The sequence below is a fragment of the Sceloporus undulatus genome, chromosome 1 (genome assembly GCF_019175285.1).
Source record: "Sceloporus undulatus isolate JIND9_A2432 ecotype Alabama chromosome 1, SceUnd_v1.1, whole genome shotgun sequence".
NCBI classification, from domain to species: Eukaryota; Metazoa; Chordata; class Lepidosauria; order Squamata; family Phrynosomatidae; genus Sceloporus; species Sceloporus undulatus.
Genome location: NC_056522.1, coordinates 90,295,487 through 90,315,240, shown reverse-complemented (window position 1 = coordinate 90,315,240; position 19,754 = coordinate 90,295,487). Strand labels below are relative to the sequence as shown.

At 38.4% G+C, this 19,754-nt stretch overlaps 1 protein-coding gene across 4 annotated transcripts in view; it reads left to right on the top strand.

Moving 5' to 3' along the window:
* ADGRG6 (adhesion G protein-coupled receptor G6) overlaps positions 1-19,754 on the top strand; it is a 133,775-nt gene that overhangs the window by 110,331 nt on the left and 3,690 nt on the right. For 3 of the 4 annotated variants that reach the window (XM_042444859.1, XM_042444857.1, XM_042444856.1), the window contains 4 exons: positions 2,186-2,300; positions 5,241-5,524; positions 13,561-13,662; positions 15,901-16,053. In XM_042444859.1, coding sequence (XP_042300793.1) covers positions 2,186-2,300; positions 5,241-5,524; positions 13,561-13,662; positions 15,901-16,053 — 654 coding nt within the window. Of the gene's footprint in view, positions 1-2,185; positions 2,301-5,240; positions 5,525-13,560; positions 13,663-15,900; positions 16,054-16,931; positions 16,979-19,754 lie in introns of all 4 variants that reach the window. The other variant, XM_042444858.1, reaches the window with a different exon arrangement.

Sequence of the window (19,754 nt, the reverse complement as noted above, 5' to 3'; positions counted from 1 at the left end):
TACATAGTGTTAATTAATTTTGTGCAATATATATTGGTTCCATAATATTTCAGGGAAGGCAAATTGCTTACACACTTTGTGGCTGCTGTAAATCTGTTTTGACAGGACAGACTGAGACAGCAATTTGAATTTAGATGAAGTTTGTTGTTTTACATTTATTTGTGTAATTATGACCTATTTTCCTAATATATGGCATCTAATAAAGGTCTAGTACAGCTGGTTATATCAAAGTTTTCTCAATGTGTAATTTTAAGGCATTGAAAATTTTTACAAATATGTAAGTACTAGTTGGAATAGACTTGGAGCAATTAAAGAGAAAGAGATGCACTCAGAAAATAATTGTGGTCAGTTCTTGAGGTATACATTAGAAGCTTAGATTGAGTTTTTTGTGGGTTTTTCGGGCTATGTGGCCATGTTCTAGAAGGGTTTCTTCTGTGTTAGGAGTCAGTGGGGAAAGTCATTATCTAAAATTATATATTCTTAGAGAGGAGAAGGAGTTGGGCTTTCTAAGCTCAAGGAAAGGAGTTGGAATTACCACATTTTGCATCAGTTACCTTTGTATTGTGGTTGAAAATTCTGTTATCAGAATTGGGAATTCCATAACATAATTCTTGATCGTTAAGACTAATACAATGGGAAATCTGCCATTAGTAAGGCCAAAACTAAATTACCTATGCAGCCATCATTATGATTACATTTGTAAAACCGAAACAAATACATTGCAGATACAACTAATTGTTTTATATATTATATGCACATATAAAAACACAGATTATTACAATTACAGTACACTTTGGACAGAAGTCTGTATAGGATTTGTGTATGTATAATCACCATAGTTACAATGTTATGCAGTGAATCTGTTCTCATTCTCCCAATCTCCACTTAGCTGCTGTGGTCAATGGGGATCTGTTCCTTGTCACTTGGGAAAGCAGCTGGTGGTCCCACACCTTCCCATGAGAGATCTCCAGTGCCTCAGGCAGGGCCCCTGTCACAACTGCCCCTCATGGATGGGGAGGGGATGTTGGCTAGCTGCTCTCTGACTAACAGGAGAACAGGCCCCCATCAGTTGCAGCAGCTGCCCTCCAGTAAGTAGAGATTGGAGTACTTTCACAGTTTCTACATAGTCTCTAAACTAGGAGCTATGTAGAGATTATGAAAATGAAACAGTCATGAATGTGTGACTCTGGGTTACATATTTTAACTGCCATGAAGATTTCCAGACTTTATATCTAAATCTGTTCCTTAGACATTATGCCTGAATTTCAAAAGCATACATGAGAGCACTCTTTCTTGTTTCAAGGAGGGACTGGTTTTCACTTTAAAACAGAATGCGCTAGAGGGCAATTCTCATAAATCTCTATTCCATTCAAAAAAACAAGCTACTCATTCACCTTTTACGCATCTGGAACTTTTGGCTTCTGGAAAGAGATTTAAGGGCGTGAATGCCACCTTTCTGCACAAAATAATACAAAGCTACAGAAAGCCATAAATCAAGTGGATACACCAACAATCTAATTTGAAACTAGCTTTCATGTAATTGTCTTTGTCACCGGCCTCCATTACTAAATGATTTCCAAAAGGATCAAGCAATAAATATTCTGGAATAGAGTGACAGAAATCATTTCATTAACAGTGGGCTGAATCTACATGTGTCAGACCAAAGGCAGAGTTGAATGTAATTTTCTGTAACATTATGTAGAGGTCTGATCCTTTCTTCTATTACAGAACTTGGGAGGTCTTTTATCTGTCAATTTGGCAGAGAAATGAGGCCACCCACAGTGGTTTCGGCATACCCAGTCTCAATTTGATACCATGTATAGTGATTTATATACAGTTTCAAGTTGTTAGTTACCTTAGATAGGCTTTTGCTTATCTGTAATTAATTACACATAACAGTCACTGCTTAGAGTTAGCTTCATAGCTATTTAAAGTAAACCATTAGTAGTTACAATTAATGTGTGAATCAAAGCATATGTGGGGATGTGTATATGAATGCTGACAAAGTGTAACACAATTACTGAAATGTATATATGGAGAGCTATAAAATGGTATTTTAAATATTGAGTTTTTAAGCTATTGCTGCATACTTGATATTTTCTATTAGAAAGGCCAGTCTTTTGTGTTGTTAAATACAAATCTTGTGTTTTTCAACTTCATATTGTTATGTTTTCTTTTATTACAGGCTTGCCTGCAGTGGTAATCATCATTGTTCTAGCAAGCACAAATGCAAATGCAAGTCTTATTTACAACAAGGATCTGTATGGCAAAAATGCTAAAGGGCAAGGTGGAGATGAATTGTAAGTACCTGCCATACGTTTAGTTGGACAAGAGTGTATAATTAATATATACTACCTTAATAATGCATAATTTTATTTACTATTTCCCAAGCAGCCGTATTCTTTAAAAACACTGTCTGCTTTTTGACAGGAATTATTTGCTGAATTTATGTTATTTTATAGTTCTCCTGGTCAATTGTTCGTTTTCATTAGACCCTAAATAAACACATGCAGGTATCTAGTTCACTCTGGTTTTCCATATGAGTGTACCTCTATGTTTTGAAATAGGTGTACATGCGTTTTATTTCTGCAGTTTTTATGTTACATGTTTATTGTTAGTTCCAAAAAATACAGGCTGGATCCTAGATGGCAGACAGTGTGTATGTGTAAGTGCTCCACACATATACAACTCTATGCCTGTTTGCTGTCTCAGGCCCCTGGTCCTGCTGCTGTGACTATTGAACGGCTTTGAGGAAGAGATGCAACTGGACAGTAATAGCCTCACATGCTCCTACAGTTTGAGAGACACAGAGAGGGAGAGGGAGAGTAAGGACAACAGGATGGAAGTGGCACGTCATTTGGATTCCTAAATGCATAGAGAGAGGAATATAGACTGAGGACCTGAACAGACAGGCCAAATAAAGCTGGTTCGGGTCACTTTGGAGGTATGCTGTTTAAATGACACATGCATCTTAAGAGGCCTGAAGCTGGTGCCAAAGCTGTGCTCCAGTCCTTAGGACTGGAGCGTGGCTTTGGCATGGCTTCCAGCCTCTTAAGATGTATGTATCATTTAATCAGCATACCTCCAAAATGACCCAAAGCTGCTTCTTTTTTGGCCTGTCTGTTTGGACCCAGAGTTAAGGTTTGGGAGGAGGGCAACAAATATTCATGGTTTTCCCAGTTTCACAGGAGTCCTGTGCCCCCAAACCCCTGCAAATGTGGAGGGCCAAACTGTAAGTCTTGTTGGAGCAATTGTGTCTTCAACAAAAAAAAAATATTTAGAGTAGCAGGTGACATGGAGTGATATGTATTCTATGTGGCAACCACAGACATCTGAGTCATGGGCACAGGGCATGAGGCAAAATTGCAGCAAACTTGCATTATGCAATAACCCAGAACCACCCTCCTATATAAGTAGGCCAAGAGACTGGCCATGTGTGGATTAGTGTGGAGTAGGCCAAGAGATTGGATATGTGTGGAGTTACAGCTGAAGTTGTGGCTGGAGTGACAGTGTATAGTAGTCAGTTGGAAGTTGATAGAGAGAAGTCAGAGTGTGTATATATGCTGTACTGTATGCATCATAACTGAAGATAAAGCCTCCAGAACTTTGGATGAACCACTACGTCTGTGAGTCCTAGTTTATGTGTAAAAAAGTGTCTGAGCATTGACAATACCAACAGCTGGTTCTTTGCTTTTGTGATTTTTCTTTTTTCACTGTTACAATATTGTTTGGCTGCATCTGGGTTGATTTGTCCCCAGACTGTACCGGTAGTTGGCTTTTCACCAACAGTTCTTCCTCTGTTGAAATTTAAACTCCATTGAAATCAGTGAGACTTTATTTTGTCTAAATACTTTCCAATTCAGACAATCTGAAAGTATTTAAACAATACAAATGTGCCTTTTCAGGCAACTATCTGAACCTTTCACACAACTTCAAATGAATACTTACAAGACTGAGTTATAACTAGACAGCCAGATAACTCTATCTGCCTGTTCATTCCTGTATCTATAATCAGGTTTCTAGTGACATAGGGATGAAACAGACCACCCAGAAAAGACAGATTGAGGCCACCCCAGTGCTGCTTGCTGCAGCAGCACAGCAACCACATACATGTGACCCCAATCCATCCTGGCACCACTGTTTTAAACCAGCTTCTGAAAAAGAGTGGGTTCCCCCCTCCTTTTCACGCCAGTTCTTTACCTTTAGGAAAGGATCAGGGCAGCTTCTAGCTGGATTCAGGGTGTACGTCATGCCCACGCCACACTCCGAATGCAGCCCAACGGCACCCCCCTTTTGGCCCATCTCTTTTAAGCCATAGTTAAGTAGACCTTCATTGTTCATGGGGTATTCAGAAGACATGGGTTCATGGAATATAGAATCAACTTTCTAACCTTCCTGTCAATTAATAGATATTTTTGATGCAACATTAATGGAACTTGAGGTGACTGTCTAAACAGGAAAATTCTCTGAGCTAATATGTAGACATGAGAAAGTGGTGGCTCCTTTCTTAAAATTATTCAGCAAGTTCACTGACTATTCCAGAGAAAAAGTTTTGAATGCAAGAGACTCTTCATGCAACTTAGGCCCTGTTCAGACCAGCCTGAAAGGCCAACCTGGGAATGGAGTTGGGGTGTCACATCCAGATGATGCATGCCCTGACTCCGCCCCATGACATGCCATGAGCACCATGACACTGCACACTGCTCCACACGGAACACGGCATCATGGTGCTCATCTGGCACTGTGTTCATACAACACAGTGCTGATGGAGCACTGTATAGCCACATGGCTGTAGCTATGGCACCCTTTTGAGAGTGCAAAAAGGAGCCACGGCCAGATTGGGGCCATAATGTGCAGTTGCCACAGCCCTAATCCAGCTATGGGACTGTATGTATAGCCCCATAGATAGTGGGGGCTAGTTTTTTTTTAGCAGTGCATGTTCAGAATTCAGAAGAACTTCAGCTTAACACCCAATTCATGTTATTATTGCTTTGTGTTTGTGGCTTCCAGGTAGCTGGGTCTCATACTACTGCAGTAATGTCTGCAAGAAGGTTGAAAACCATATGCAATAGGTAGACCACATGTTTCTTTCTGAAGCCAACATTATTCTGGGCCCCAGCCCTAAAGACATAGTGGCCACATCACAATGTCAAAACATGCATCAACCAATAGCAATGAAAATAAAATGGACGACAAATTTGATAATATAGGAATAACCTAAAAGGATGCTTTCTTTACAGCTGCTGGATTAAGAACAACACTGTATTTTATGTTACCTGTGTTGGATACTTCGGAATTATGTTTCTCATGAATATTGCCATGTTTGTTGTGGTAATGATGCAAATCTGTGGGAGAAATGGAAAACGTACCAATCGAACTATGCGGGAAGAGATACTGAGAAACCTTCGTAGCGTTATTAGCTTGACCTTCCTACTAGGAATGACATGGGGCTTTGCTTTTTTTGCCTGGGGACCACTGTATCTTCCTTTTGTGTACCTCTTTTGTATTTTCAACTCACTGCAGGGTAAGTAGAATTCCTTCTTGAAAACAATTATCAAAATGAACAATATGCTGAAGATGGCAATAATCTTTGTCATGTAATATGTTAGATACTAGCAACTCAGTCTTGTGTTTGTGTTTGTTCTCAAAATGTAACTCCAATTGGGTTGAGTGAAACCTCTTCCCAGATAATTGGGCATATAGTATGCATAAGACTGGACCCTAACAAAAGTATCATGATGTGTTGTTGTGGACTAGAGTTTACTATATAAGGGTGCATTTGCACTGTAGAGATAATGCAGAAATAACATAGCACTTTTAAAGTCCTATGGAATCCTGGGATTTATAGATTTACAAGGTTTTTAGCCTTCTCTGCCCAAGAGTGCTGATGTCTCACAAATCTAAGTCCCACATTTCCTTTATCTCTTCCACTGTGAATATGTGCTTTCCAGTTTTTTGTTCTGTGCCTCACAAAACTACAGATCACAGGATTCTGTAGGATGGAGCCATGACAGTTAAAGTAGGATCAACTTGCATTATTTCTGCAGTGCAGATGCAGCCTAAGTGTAATTATTTGTTAGCCTCAGTTGGCTGGTACATGGATAAAAAAAGGAAGAAATCTTGAAATACAAGAGGTACAATGTTACCCTTCTAGACAAAACTCAAATATACTAGATACAAAGTAGTTGGTTACAACGGGAATTATTGCTATTGTTCTGAATGTCCATGAGTTTTATTTGGTATACTTTTCAACTTTGTTTGGAAATGTTGCAGATCCTATTATACTTCCCCCATTTCAAGAACCACTGTTACTTTTCCCCCCTATATATGCACATATGGACATCTACTGAAGATAACACCTCATGCATCAAATTAGGTTCCAATCCATTGACATATATGCCAAATGAGTATGACAGTCACGATGATGCTGTAAAACAAAGGTGGCGAACCTGTAGCTTTCCAGCTGTTAGAGTGCCCCTCTGATTAGAGATTGTAGAATCTGCAATCTTTGTTATAAGCAAAAAGGCATCAATACTTATGAAGTAATTCACATGACAGAGAACTCTAAAAAGCATGTCTGCCCTTTTGTTTCACCTCCCTTTCTTTCCTTGATCTATGTACTTGAGCCTTTTTGCTTTCTTTGTGCCAACAGAGGTCACTTACCCCCCTTTCTCCTAATTTGTTAATCAATCCTTTGTCTCCCTTTGAGTGGGAAAGAAGCATCCATAAGGATCCAGCCTCATAATGGCTGCTAACATGAGAGCCAGATTTTGGGGGTTCTTCTAACAAAGTTTAGGTCAACCCTTTTTTTACCTATTTCCTTTCCTATCCCAAGATGCATTTCCTGAAACAATAAATATTAAGTTTCCATTTTTTGTTTACTTTATAAGAGCATCCTGAATCATTTTTCCTGTTTCTACCACAGGCTCATATTGCACTGGCTTTGCTGCACTCTGCTTGACATAAATACCAGATATTACAGCCTTTAGTTTGCAAGACATAAGCTTGGCTGCTGATAACAGAGTGATATGGGGGTCTCTCATTCATTGGGTCATTATAAGTTGAAGTTGACTCAGTGGCAGTTGGCAACGAAGTACAAAGTTGTAACATAACCCCCTCCATCAACACCATGGCCCTTCATCCCATACATAACTATCACATAATCCATGAAAAAAAATTAACTGTAAAATTACATTTATATATTTTATATTTTTGAAACATCTTGGCCTTTGCTACTTTAATTGTGTTGCACGACCTATCAAGTGGCTGCTTTTTCAGTCTGGGAGGGGAATGCAACATGGTAGCATCCATATTGCCACCTCCTGGGTTCTCCTTTCCAGAAGGTGGCACAGCACCTTGCTCTGGAGGTAGGATCATCAGCCAAGGGAGTTCAAGCCCCAGCTTGAATCCTATTGGCTGACAAACCAAACCAGCAGGAGAGTGAGTCAGTTACTGTCAGGTTATCTGCCGCAGACACCTCCCTTTTCAGCAATTCCACAAGGAATACCTCTCTTCCCTCTTACCCTCGATCACAAGTTCATTCTTGCATTTAGAAATATTCTTGTCATTGCTATAATATGTTCCATGCCTTGTCACAAATTCTGGGCAGTGGCATGGGGCCAGGATCCAAGACATTGTTTCTGGAGCCTTTATAAGTGTAACTGACAGAGGTACCCTTAAGTGACTCAAGGGGTGTAGCAGCAGAAATGGGATGCCAAGATATGAGCTGGAGCATTTCTGACAGTCCCTCTGGGAGATATGACCATCATGTGGGGTGGGTGCCTCTGACAGGGATCCCCTCTTGTCTTACTTCTGTATTCAGCAGCCAGCCAGGCTCAAAAAACAACAGGAAATTTGGTCAATGCCCGGATCTCATCCCATGAACTTGCCTTTCCTCTTCCAACCTATGCATGTGTGCCTGATTTTTGTGGAGCAGACTTGCCCCTGGACATGTAATTTAATAATACTGAAATAAATTTTCTATTCATTTTCCTAGTCTGGGGGGGGGGGGGGGAATTATCCTGCGGCATTTTGTGGGAATTTTTTTTGTACTCAACAGACCAGTTTAACTGCAAATATTAGGCTTTATTGTTCAAGCCTTTTTCATTGCACTGTCAATGCAATCAATTTTTCCTACACTAGTTCACACACCTTAGACAAGATAGATAGTGCGCTTAAGCATTCTTATCTCCATGTTTTTAGTTTTTGATGGCTTTAATTTCTTTCACAGTCCCTGGCAGTGTGCAAAAACTTTGGGCGATGTACATTTCACTAAAAATTAGCTGCAGCTGTTTCTTGTAAAGCTCATTTCATTATACAAATGGAGTAGTTCATATTCTTTTTTCAAAATTAGACTTGAATTTGTAGGTGCAACATTTCACAAGAACAGTTTCAGAAAGATCAGTGGGATCCTTGTGACACACATATTGAGAAGTTTCTTCCTGTTCCCCAGGCTTTGGTGTAACATATTTAGGACCATGCAATGAAAAACAAATGTTATTTGTTACTTTGAATCTGTGGTCTAGTGCATAGTGCATTAGAAACATTCTTTCTGAACAAAGACTCTGGTTCATTAAAGATGGTAGGACATGATTCCTCAGGCTCAGATGTCTCATAATGAAATCCTTTCCATTTCATTCTTTTTCCCCATTTGGCAGTCGTGCCAAAAAAAAAAAAAAAAAAAGCCATGCCTTCTGCTACAAAATGTGTTTCCTGTAATCTCTGACTGATCTCTGGGTTGTCTCCCATCCCCAATTGTATCAGGAATGAGAACTAGCTTTCACTCATGACAGGGTCCACAAACTTATATAATCTTGTTTATTACTTGAAAGATCTTTATATCTTGAGGTAGTCATCAAAAGTACAAAGAGTGGGAAGTACTTTTTCATTGTGCTTCATGTGTCAAGTTTAAATCAAGAGCATATCCCAGACAGAGAGTCTCAGCAGGTACACTTCAGTATGTATCTGACTGGGAGTGGAGTGACCAGTGAATCCTTCCTATTATAACATTCCACTTCACAGAGCTGGCAATAACAAACACAAAGAGTTTCTAAATACAACTGGAAAATGTTGACGTTTCATGACAGGTTGCATGAACATTAACCCCTAGAGGATATAAAGAATGAGAACCACAAGAAGAATACACAAGAAGTTCATTTAGGGACATGAGGCAGGCCTGAACAACTTTCACTTTTCTCTTCCAATACAAATTCTTTCATTGCCTCAGTCGTTCATATTAATATTATGACACTTCAAATTGGTAGTTAGCATCTTAGCTATCTGTTCCCCATTTTTAAGTTCAAATCTGATCAACTCAAGAATCTTTTCCTTAACCTCTTTGTTGTAAAGTGAAAATTGCAATATCAGCATGTGTTTATGATTGTCACATATGGTAAAATAATAAAGGGCCTTTTCTGTCTCAGGAAGTTTTGTTTATGTTCCTACCAATAATCTCATAAACTCATTCTAACTATCTCTTGAGAGTCTGTTCTTTCATTGTTCTGTCCTCAATTTGATTTTGTTTGACTTTAGAGACTATATGCATGGGCAAGATACCACAAACCAGTGGCATCACTAGCGAGATGCGGGGTGTGGGGAATGCACCAGGTGACACCCTAAGGGGGGGGGGACAGCACTGCTCCTCAAACACCTACTTTTTTGCAGAAATAGGCTGTGGCATTCATCTGCTTCCCTTTAAAAGATGCTTTAAAAGATGGTGGGAGTGGGTTGAAACTCAGTGGAGGGAGAAAGGAAAGGCCCCAGAATTTTTTAAAATTCAAATTTCAAAATTGTTTAAAAAATTAAGTTTTTAAATTTTAAAAAGGTTTTATTCTTTTTTTAAAAAAATTAAACATCACATTTTAACCAAATATTCACTATGCATATGTAAATACATTTAGGCTATGCATATGATACTGTAATTTAAAGGTATAACTTTAATTTTTCTTGTTGTTTATGTCACAACTATTAGCATTTCACTCAGTTCTATAAGGAAATTACGATTTACAAGTAACATTAGTGCAAAAAATGCATTGTTAAGGATTCTGTACGATGTGAAACAGGAGGAGGTCAATGGAGGGGGGAACACCATGAGTTCCTGCACCGGGTGACACCAACTCTAGGGATACCATTGCCACAGACTACTCCCATGGTATCCCCTCCTTTTGGTCCATGCATACAGCACCTTTAGTCAAATGGTCATGAGTGATGCTTTCATAATAAGCTGTAATCTCAAGAGTTCAAAAAAAAAAAAGCACCATTATGCAAATCACCCATAAAATTATTATCTCCTTGGAACCCTTAACCCCTTGAAGCAAGGAATAAGTTATCCTTTAATCTTTCCAATATTTCCTTTCCAACTTCTGTCTTCCCTTTATTTACTTATGAATCTCAATGTTCACAGCTACCTGACCCTGGCTAATGTAATAGCATCCACCAGCAGTAGCATGTTTTACATTCTACACACTTTTAAGCATATAGTTTGTGCCATTTTTAAAGTTGGTGAATATCTTTCCTTTCTTGCTAGCCTTTTGGGGGGGGGGATATGCTTATATCTACTCTTAGGGAGTAACTGACTTGAAAAACAATTCTACAATTCTAGAGAAGAGCCTGTCAGCAACCAAGCCAGGAAGCCCAGCTATTCAAGAAGTAATGGACTTAGTGAATACCGATTGGCTCCAACAAATTTTACAAGAACAGGATGATGGATGGATGGATGGATGGATGGATGGATGGATGTATGGATGATTGATTGGAAATTGGTTTCTATAGATTTCTTTATTCATTATCTAGAGTTTATCTCATTTTTTCCTCATAATGTAAAGGGATTTTCTAACACCCATGAAACTGCGTGAAAGAAGTTGTAACATAATGCATCATGCCACAATATCTTTTGCATAATCTCAAGATTCCTTTGCATACTGATATTCCAGACAAACATGGCTATGTCTCTGGATTTTTCCTAATGTTAGAGATTGCAGCCAGAGCTATGCTTTCTTCACCTTCCAGGATCAAGTAAAATATAGCATTGTTCAAAGGAGAAAAAAACATGGTATATTCATCTCCCACATTAAGAAAACTTGTATTCTGATCATTTCAGACTACCATCCCTTTAGTGAAATCAAAGGAATAGAACATTACAGTTTTTGCACCTAAGTACATCTGTCCCTTTGTGAGCCAAGCAGCTGAACTGAAGCTGAATAGCTGAAAAACCCTGGAGCTTTGCTGTGGCAAGGAAAAACACCCCATCATGTTAACAGCAATAGATTCGTTTATGGATATGAACATGGATCAGGTTAGCTTTTAATAGGAAGACACCCATGCCCAGTAAAGAAATGCACAAATAAGTAACACAGACTTTATACCTTCATACTTTTGTGTATGTTCAAGTTTCACCTTTCCACCTTTCCACTGGACAGGTTCAATAAACGTATAAGCATTAGGGATAAATGAACTGGGCTGGGTTGTTAATTTGCAGCCAAACAATTTGGGATTTTGCTTATTCCCAGCCAGGAAGCTCAGTGGGTTTCAACTTCTTGGCATCAAGAATAAATGAGGAGTGGTTTTCCTCAGGAAATGTGTTACTTTTGCCAAGACAATTACATAGAGCATGCTGGTTATTATTATTATTTTTACATCTCTAGTGAATTTGGAATGAAAATCAGAAAACAAGTGGATACTCACCTAATCAAAGTCCCATAATGCAACAGAATATGATCTCTACTTTTTGTGAGATCCACTGAATCCAGAATTCTGGCTTCAATTATCTATAAGGGCATCTGGATATTGGTAGTGCCTCTAGGTTGTGCTTCTTCCCTGAGGAGAGTCTGAATAGTAACTCCTTGTTTTGCCACAATGGGACCTAAATAAATATATATTTTACATATATTTTAGAGCCTTTAACGATGTCTTTTCAACTGGACTTGAAAAAGAAATAACGTATACACATTTTCCACTTTCCTTAATATTAAAAAGAATCTGACTCTGGTGACTGAAAGATCTCCAGGTCGGCAGTTTGAGACCCTACTGCCATGTGATGGAGTGAGATCCCATCAGTAGTCCCAGCCTCTGCCAACCTAGCAGTTCGAAAGCATGTAAAAGTTCAAGTAGATAAACAGGTACCACTTTGGTGGGAAGGTCACAGCATTTCATGTGCCTCAAAGTTCAGTTATGCTAGGCACATGACCATGAAGTCTTATTGACAACTCTGGCTACCTTGGCACTGACCCAAAAGAGACAAGTCAAAAGCGCTGGCTCCAGGCTGATCCAGGCACCTGGCATTCAGATGACACATGCCCCTAGATCAGGCTGAAGGTGCATAGCGTCCACCTAAGGTGTCCCAAGGCCACCTGCAAAAGGAGCACAAAAAAGTGCTCTTTGCCAGCAGTTTGTTTTGGACTGTGGCAACAGCCAGCCTCGGAACCACAGTGCCTGGTCACCTCAGTCCCAGGCCAAATGGAGAGTGACCGGTCTTGAGTGGCCAGAGGCCACTCCAAACTACCAGTCTGCTTCACCCCTTAGTGACAGAGATGAGAATCATCCCTCACAGTTGGACATTACTAGACAATCACGTCAAAGGGGAAACTTTAACCTTTTAAGGATATCATAAGTGTTTTGCCAAATGAGATATGAAATTCTCCCCACCACACACACACATCAGATAGCTCTAGAAATTTACAGGCAGGAAGTTATGACCATGCCATAGTAATAATCCCCAGGATCTGATAACCATGAGGTAGATAAGTTGAGAGTGGGATGTTTTGTTTTTGTTTTTGTTTTTCTGGCTGCAAAATGTAATTTTTGGCTTCTAATTCTTGCATCAGCACAAAGTGAGCCTATTGTCTTTCAGAATTTCTGCTGGCATAGATGTCAATCCAAAGTAGTAGGAAAACCCAACATTTTCACTACTTCATTACTTCTTTCCATCCAGTCATGCTTCCATCCACTGTCAGTCATGAACAGCTCATACCTACTGCCCACTCACGGGGTTCTGGTGCTCCTTCTCCAATGGTAGTGGCTGCATATAGAAAAAAAGAAAAGGGTATTTCATGACTGGAGTGCTGGCTGGGTTGAAGGTAGCTCAGAAATCAATTAAGTTGCCATGAACATTAGCTTGTCCATACGATTGGAAAATCTTAGCTCATTCTGATACTTTGTTGAGAGAAAAAAAGGCTTGCTAACACCCATACTCTAACTGCAAGCCTATGCAAATGTTCTAGTATGTTTCTGTTTGTCTGTAATTTTTTTAAAATGGGGGTTTAACATACTGAGTGCTTAACTTATAGAAGGCAAAATGCTAAATGAGAGAAGTTTTCTGAAATGTGAAATATTCTCTAGAGCAGCTATTAAATCTTGCAGAAGCAAAAAAAATAAAAAAAAAAAAAATACCCAGATGCTGCAAATACCCATATCCAAGATCCAGATGTTACTTTTTGAAAATCCTTCAAAATATAAGAAACCACATTATTTCTGCTGTTTTACATTAGCAAAACCCAGAAATAAATCATTTTATGTGAAGCTGATCTGACCATTTTTGTTATTCATGTTTTTGCCCTTTTCCAGGTCTATTTATATTTATATTCCACTGTGCTATGAAAGAAAATGTGCAGAAACAATGGAGACGACATCTCTGTTGTGGTAGATTCAGACTGGCAGACAACTCAGGTAATCTAAACAAACACACATCCTATCGTGCAATTCCAGACTGTTTTGGAGAGGTACTGCTATACTTGCAGAAATAACTTGCAGAATTCTTGAAGAAATACTTGCTATACTTGGAGAAGTAAAAATGTCTAGTTAGTGTTCCCTGATATATTCCCTCTTGTCTTGTCTGATCAGTTGTTTCCTTGCTTTTAAACTAATACGTTCAGACTTGACTTCATTTTTGCTCCATTCCTCTTTCAGCCATCCTTTTCTTGGAACCTTTTCACACTATATAATTATACTGCTATATTCCACTTCAAATATCATGGCAATATCCTGGGATTTGTAATTTGCTGAGGCATTGGAGCTCTCTGGCAAAGAAATCTAAATACTCCTCCTTAAAAAGCAAATCCTAGGAATCCATACAATGTTGTCATATCAATTAAAGTGAACATTTATGTAGTAGGAAAGGGCCATTAGCCTTGTAACCATAGCCAACAGACCCCCAACCATGCCTATCTATTAGACATGTACTTTCCTTTGTAAATGCTTTCTCTTAATTTAAGTTTGTCAATGATACTGATTTTAAGCATCCAAATTGTGTAGGAAGCCAACAAACAAGTTAAAATTGAGTTATCAGGTGACCACCCATTGGGACACTGAACAGACCTGCACCGACTTAGTTTTAGGTGAAGTACCCTCAGATAGTGCCCAGGGATCAGGCAAGCATGGGTGGAAGTCTTCAAGTAATTATCCAGAACTTTAACTCATACTCTTATTTGGAGGACTAGTATTTTGTTTTTGTTTTTGTTTTTTGCATTGTTTGCAATCTTTGTGGGAATGGTTGATGCAGTGGGTTAATGGAAGAGACTGTGAAGCACCTTGCTGCTTTTTACTTCCATTTTATTAGGGTGGTTGATGGTGCAGAGAAGGCAAAAAAACCACCTGCATCCTACAGCAACCATGTCTTCATATTGTCTTACTTTAATTTAGTCTGGTCTTACTAGATACTTCATCTGAGTTATATATAATTTCAGGAAGTTACAAATATTTACAATAGATTCATAAACACATGGGCAATTGGTGGTCATTCAGATGTTGGGCAATAGATTTCATCATAGCAATAGCATTTACATTTCTATACCACTTATCAGTGAACTCAGCACTCTCTAAGCAGTTTACAATCTGTAAGCTAATTGCCTCCAACAAGCTGAGTACTCATTTTATCAACCTATGAAAGGATGGAAGGCTGAGTCAACCTTGGAACCCTCTGGGATCGAACTCACAACTCACAAGGGCTCATCCCTTCTCATTGGCAGTATGGGCTACTTCTGTGAGGAATTGCTATCCAACAACACTCAGAGGGTGCAGGTTACCTATACCTGCTTCAAAAATTCACAAAATTAAATTGGACCTGCTAGAGTATTACTAGGAGGCTCTACATGTTTTGTCCTATCGAAACTGCACATGTGGCTTAGAATATGTTTGAATCTGTACCCCATACAGTGAAATCAGTGATCATGTTCCCAAGACTGATGTTGTATGTATACTTTTATGTAACAAAAACTGAAAACAAAAATTGGCTATCAAATGTCTTTCAAAAATAGAAAGTCTTGTTGAAGTCTCTCTATATTCTTGAATAGTGAAATTGGATCTGTTCACCCTGTATGTTGAATTTATTAGTGACGATGCCAGAAAGCTTTGACTGTTATATGCAGGTGTTGAGAAAAAAAAGTGCAAGCATTGCATCTTTCCAATGTAGAATTCATGTAAAACTAGATCATGGGCATAGCCTCATAGTCGTTTTACTACAGGGTAGATGCATGAATTCCTTGTTCTGCATTCTAATAATAATAATAATAATAATAATAATAATAATAATAATAGGCTTTATTTATATGCCACCCAATCACTGGGAATCCAGGCGGCTTACAACAGAGGGGATAATAGACGGTTCCCTGCCCTCAGGTTTACAATCTAAAATGACACGACACAAAAGGAGAAGGGAATGGTGGGGGGGAGGGGATCAGGTCCAGCCTTCTTCTCTTGCTCTGAGGCCTGGACCAAGGCAGATGGACTGGAGGGAGGGCTCTTCTTCTTCCAGGCTAGCCCTGATGGAGCTGGGCCTGCCTGGTCAAGTATTACTGACCAGTAATAAGCATAAGAGGAATTTGTTCATATGAATTTAACTTCTTGTTATCTTTGCATGTGAAAATAATAATACAGTTACAGGCAGTTTGTCTTTTCATTTATTTTTAGACTGGAGTAAAACAGCAACTAATATCATTAAGAAGAGTTCAGACAACCTGGGGAAATCCTTGTCTTCCAGTTCAATTGGTTCTAATTCAACCTATTTGACTTCCAAATCAAAGTCCACATCTAATACCTTTCTTAAAAGGAACAGTCATTCTGGTAAGTCATTTCCTCAGTATAAAAGCATAATCTCCAAAATGCAATAATTCAATTTGTGATAATTTGATTAACACTTCCTCCCTAATCTGAAGAGTTTTTTCTGAATAAAACATGATGGGTTGTAAGATGCTCATAGATCAATAGAGAACTGCCTCAAACTGCACAGAAAAAGATTTGATTTGGGAGAGTTCTCCACCAGCAGCCCCTGGGAAGTGATATATATCCTTCCAGTCCTCTATGATGTTAATTATCTTATATATCTTTAACGCTTCCAAGAATGAGGTGTAACTAAATCTAAAATATGTCTCCATTGGCTTTTTAGTTATAATTGTGTGCCTAAGATATCACACGTTATTTTGTTGCAAAGCCAGAGTTCTCTGCCAATGCACAAAAGGCAGAATTACTGGCACATTACCAATTTACATTAATTGGAAATAGTTAAAAACATTAACATTTATGCATCACTATATGTGTCTTATCTTGCAGATTATTGTGATCAGGTTCTTAGGTCCAGGAATGCTAGCTAAAGCATGTGTTAGATGGTGGTTGCGTTTTGTTTTGTTTTGTTTTAACTGGGCTGCAGGCTATCCTTTATCATTTTGTGTGACACAAGGAACAAGTTATTCTTGTTTTTATATCTAATGATCTCATTATTATGTGTAACTTTCAAAATATGCTGTTATCTTTAATATTTTTTCTTTCATCTGAATTTAGTTAGAATTTGTTTGATGATTATCTTTATGCAGCTGATCTATTCAGAGTGGTATTTCAAGTTAAAGTTTAACCACATTAAATGATATAGTTGGTCTGTATAGCACTTGTTAAACTAATTGTGGCTCTCTGGAATTGACTCAGACACTCATATATTTATGGTATAGATAATGTCTTCTAAGAACATTTCCTCATCACTGATGGAATATTCAAGGTAAAGTGTGTATCACTTTGGCTGACTGCATGTTTTCAAAAAGTTGTTGTCAGGACACTTGCATGAAGTTCCAGTTGGCACAATCATACATATTGCTTCATTTTATACTATGCCACTTCCTCTGTCATTAATTCAGACTGACTGTGATTCACTGCTCAAGAATGCTTCAGATTCTGATTAGTGATCAAATGCATGAAAATTAGGTATACAGGGCACTTCCAGGTGGTGGAAATAACTTCATGACCATTCTCATTGTATATATTCTGTAAGCATGCAACAAGACAGCGGGTGAAGAGGGTGGTGTTGGCTAGTAATTGCACTCTGTGAACTTATCCCAACAACTTATTGTTCTAAACCTTTTGCTATGGATGGTGCAATGTTTCTACATGCTTTCATTGATTTCTCAGATCTTTTTCAAAACATTTATTTAATAGGATATAAAAGAGTGAAAATGTACTTTATTTGATCCAATTGATTTAGTAATATTTTTAGCAAAAAAAACCAAACCTTTCATTCTCTAGTACCATACTTTGCCTAGCCATTCAAAGTGAGCTTTCAGTAACAAACTCAACTAAACATAACCCATTTTTATTTGTCAGTTTAGCATGGTTAGAGTTGGTTCAGTTCACATTGATTAGGAAACATAATGATAATCTTCTGAAAGTTCACACTACACAATCTACCACAGATTTGATGTGCTCATGCATAGGAGCTAAACAATAAACAGTCTTGTGGTTGCAAAAATAGTACTCTCTTATGCATTCATTTCTTTCATTAAACATCATGACTAGTTTCACCTTTTCCCCCTATATATTCATAAAGGCTCATATAATTAAAGATATTTATTTAGGCACTGTACATACCAGCAGATAGTGAGCCCCCATCACGTGCTAGGGATTGGCCAAGGGCACACTGCCCATATTGGCCAAACCCCAGCATGTGACGGTGGCATCAAAATGGTGGCACCCTGTACACACGGGCGCCACCACTTTGATGCGATGGACACGTAGTGTCCGCATGTCCTGGCGTGTTTGTGATGCTGCAAGTGCGCCATTGGTGCATTGCGGTGTCACAAACACGCCACATTAAGAACCCGCTTTTTAAGGGTTCTTTTTGCTCCATGGGGAAGCCCAGCGGTCTGGAGGCTGTGGCTTCCCCGCGGAGCAAACCAGGGCAGTGGGAGATCGTCCTTTTTGGGTGATCTGTATCCCGCCTCAATAAACATGTTTATAATATATATGGCAATACTATGAGGTGTAATTATCAATCCATTTCGAAAGCACCAAAGAAAAAGAGCATAGAGAGTGTGTGTGGTGTAGTGGTTTGAGTGTAGGACTAGAACATTGGGTTCATGTCCCCACTCAGCCATGAAAACTCACTTCTTGGGCAAGTCACACTCTCTCTCAGACATAGAATAAATTGTACTCTGAATAACTACTAGTAAGAAGACCACATGATAAGTTTGCCTTAGGGTTACCATAAGTCAGAAATAACTTGAAAGCACATAACAACAAAAACAACAAATATCTTGAGTCTGTGCCAGACAATCTTGCCATAGCTAAATGTTTGCAAAGTGCAAAGAGTTGTCTAAGCCTGTGTATCACTGAACATATTCATCTGCTTTTTTTAAAGACATATTAGCATGCCTGTGCTTTCTTCTGTGAGACTAAACAAGAACATTCTGTGCAACCTGTATATCTTTGCCTGTACATCAAAAGCAATCTGTGTTCTCGATCTTCTTTCATTATATTTGCTCACCACTATCATAAATGCTTTGAAGAAATATCTATTTTCCTTTAATTTACACTATTGATCTGTTATTTTAATAATGTTTCAAAAAAGAGTATTATTTCCATTACCAAACAGAACTGTAGCTATTTTCTTTTGAAACAGGACATATCTAAAATAAAAATTATAGTTAAAAAGCAACTATTGCAGAAGCCTTCAGCTAGACCATTAAAAATAATCACAGTCAAAGTAAGACCTTTATTTCCCTGATACTCATAAATACAATGTGTTTACTATATAATAGATCATTACTTGAGCTCCACCTAATGGTCAGACTCATGTCAGTATCTCTGTTTACTGACATAAATTCTAGTTTCTTTCTGAATCATAATAATCATACTGTTCTGAAATGTAATGTTACTTCATCCTGCATTGTAAAGTGGATTAAAATGACAAAGAATCAGAGTAATTTATTGAGATTATCAGTCATATATTCAGTATAGCTCTAGTTAGTTTCAACTGAAGCTTGAAATGATGCTTACTAGGATGGTGTAACCACTCTTTCCTGAGCTTCAATAATTTCCATCTTATAAGTCTTCCTGCAAACTGAATGGACATTACACCTGGCCAGATTTGTGGACTTTTTTTTTGTTCTGAATCACCAAAATATTGTAACACTCTAATGGCACATGCCTAATGAAGCATTCTGGAGAACACTAAAGTCTGGCATATTTATGACATTGTAGTGGTCCTAAGAAAGGTATTACACAACTCTGAATTTCATTTCTACCAATGGATCTCATGACCACTTTTTGTTTTTATTATTATCATAGGGACAAAACTGATTGTATTAATTTATATTTAAATGAAACCAGCATGGAGGCAGAATAGGTAATATTTACTTTGTTCCAATCTGGTTCTGTGATGTTACCATTTAGCCAAATATAATGTTGAATCATCACCATTATATTCAAAACGTGTTCCCCAGGTAGACAGGCTCTTAGTTCCAGAAATAGGAAAAGAGTGCTAGAGTAGCAGTTGAAAATAT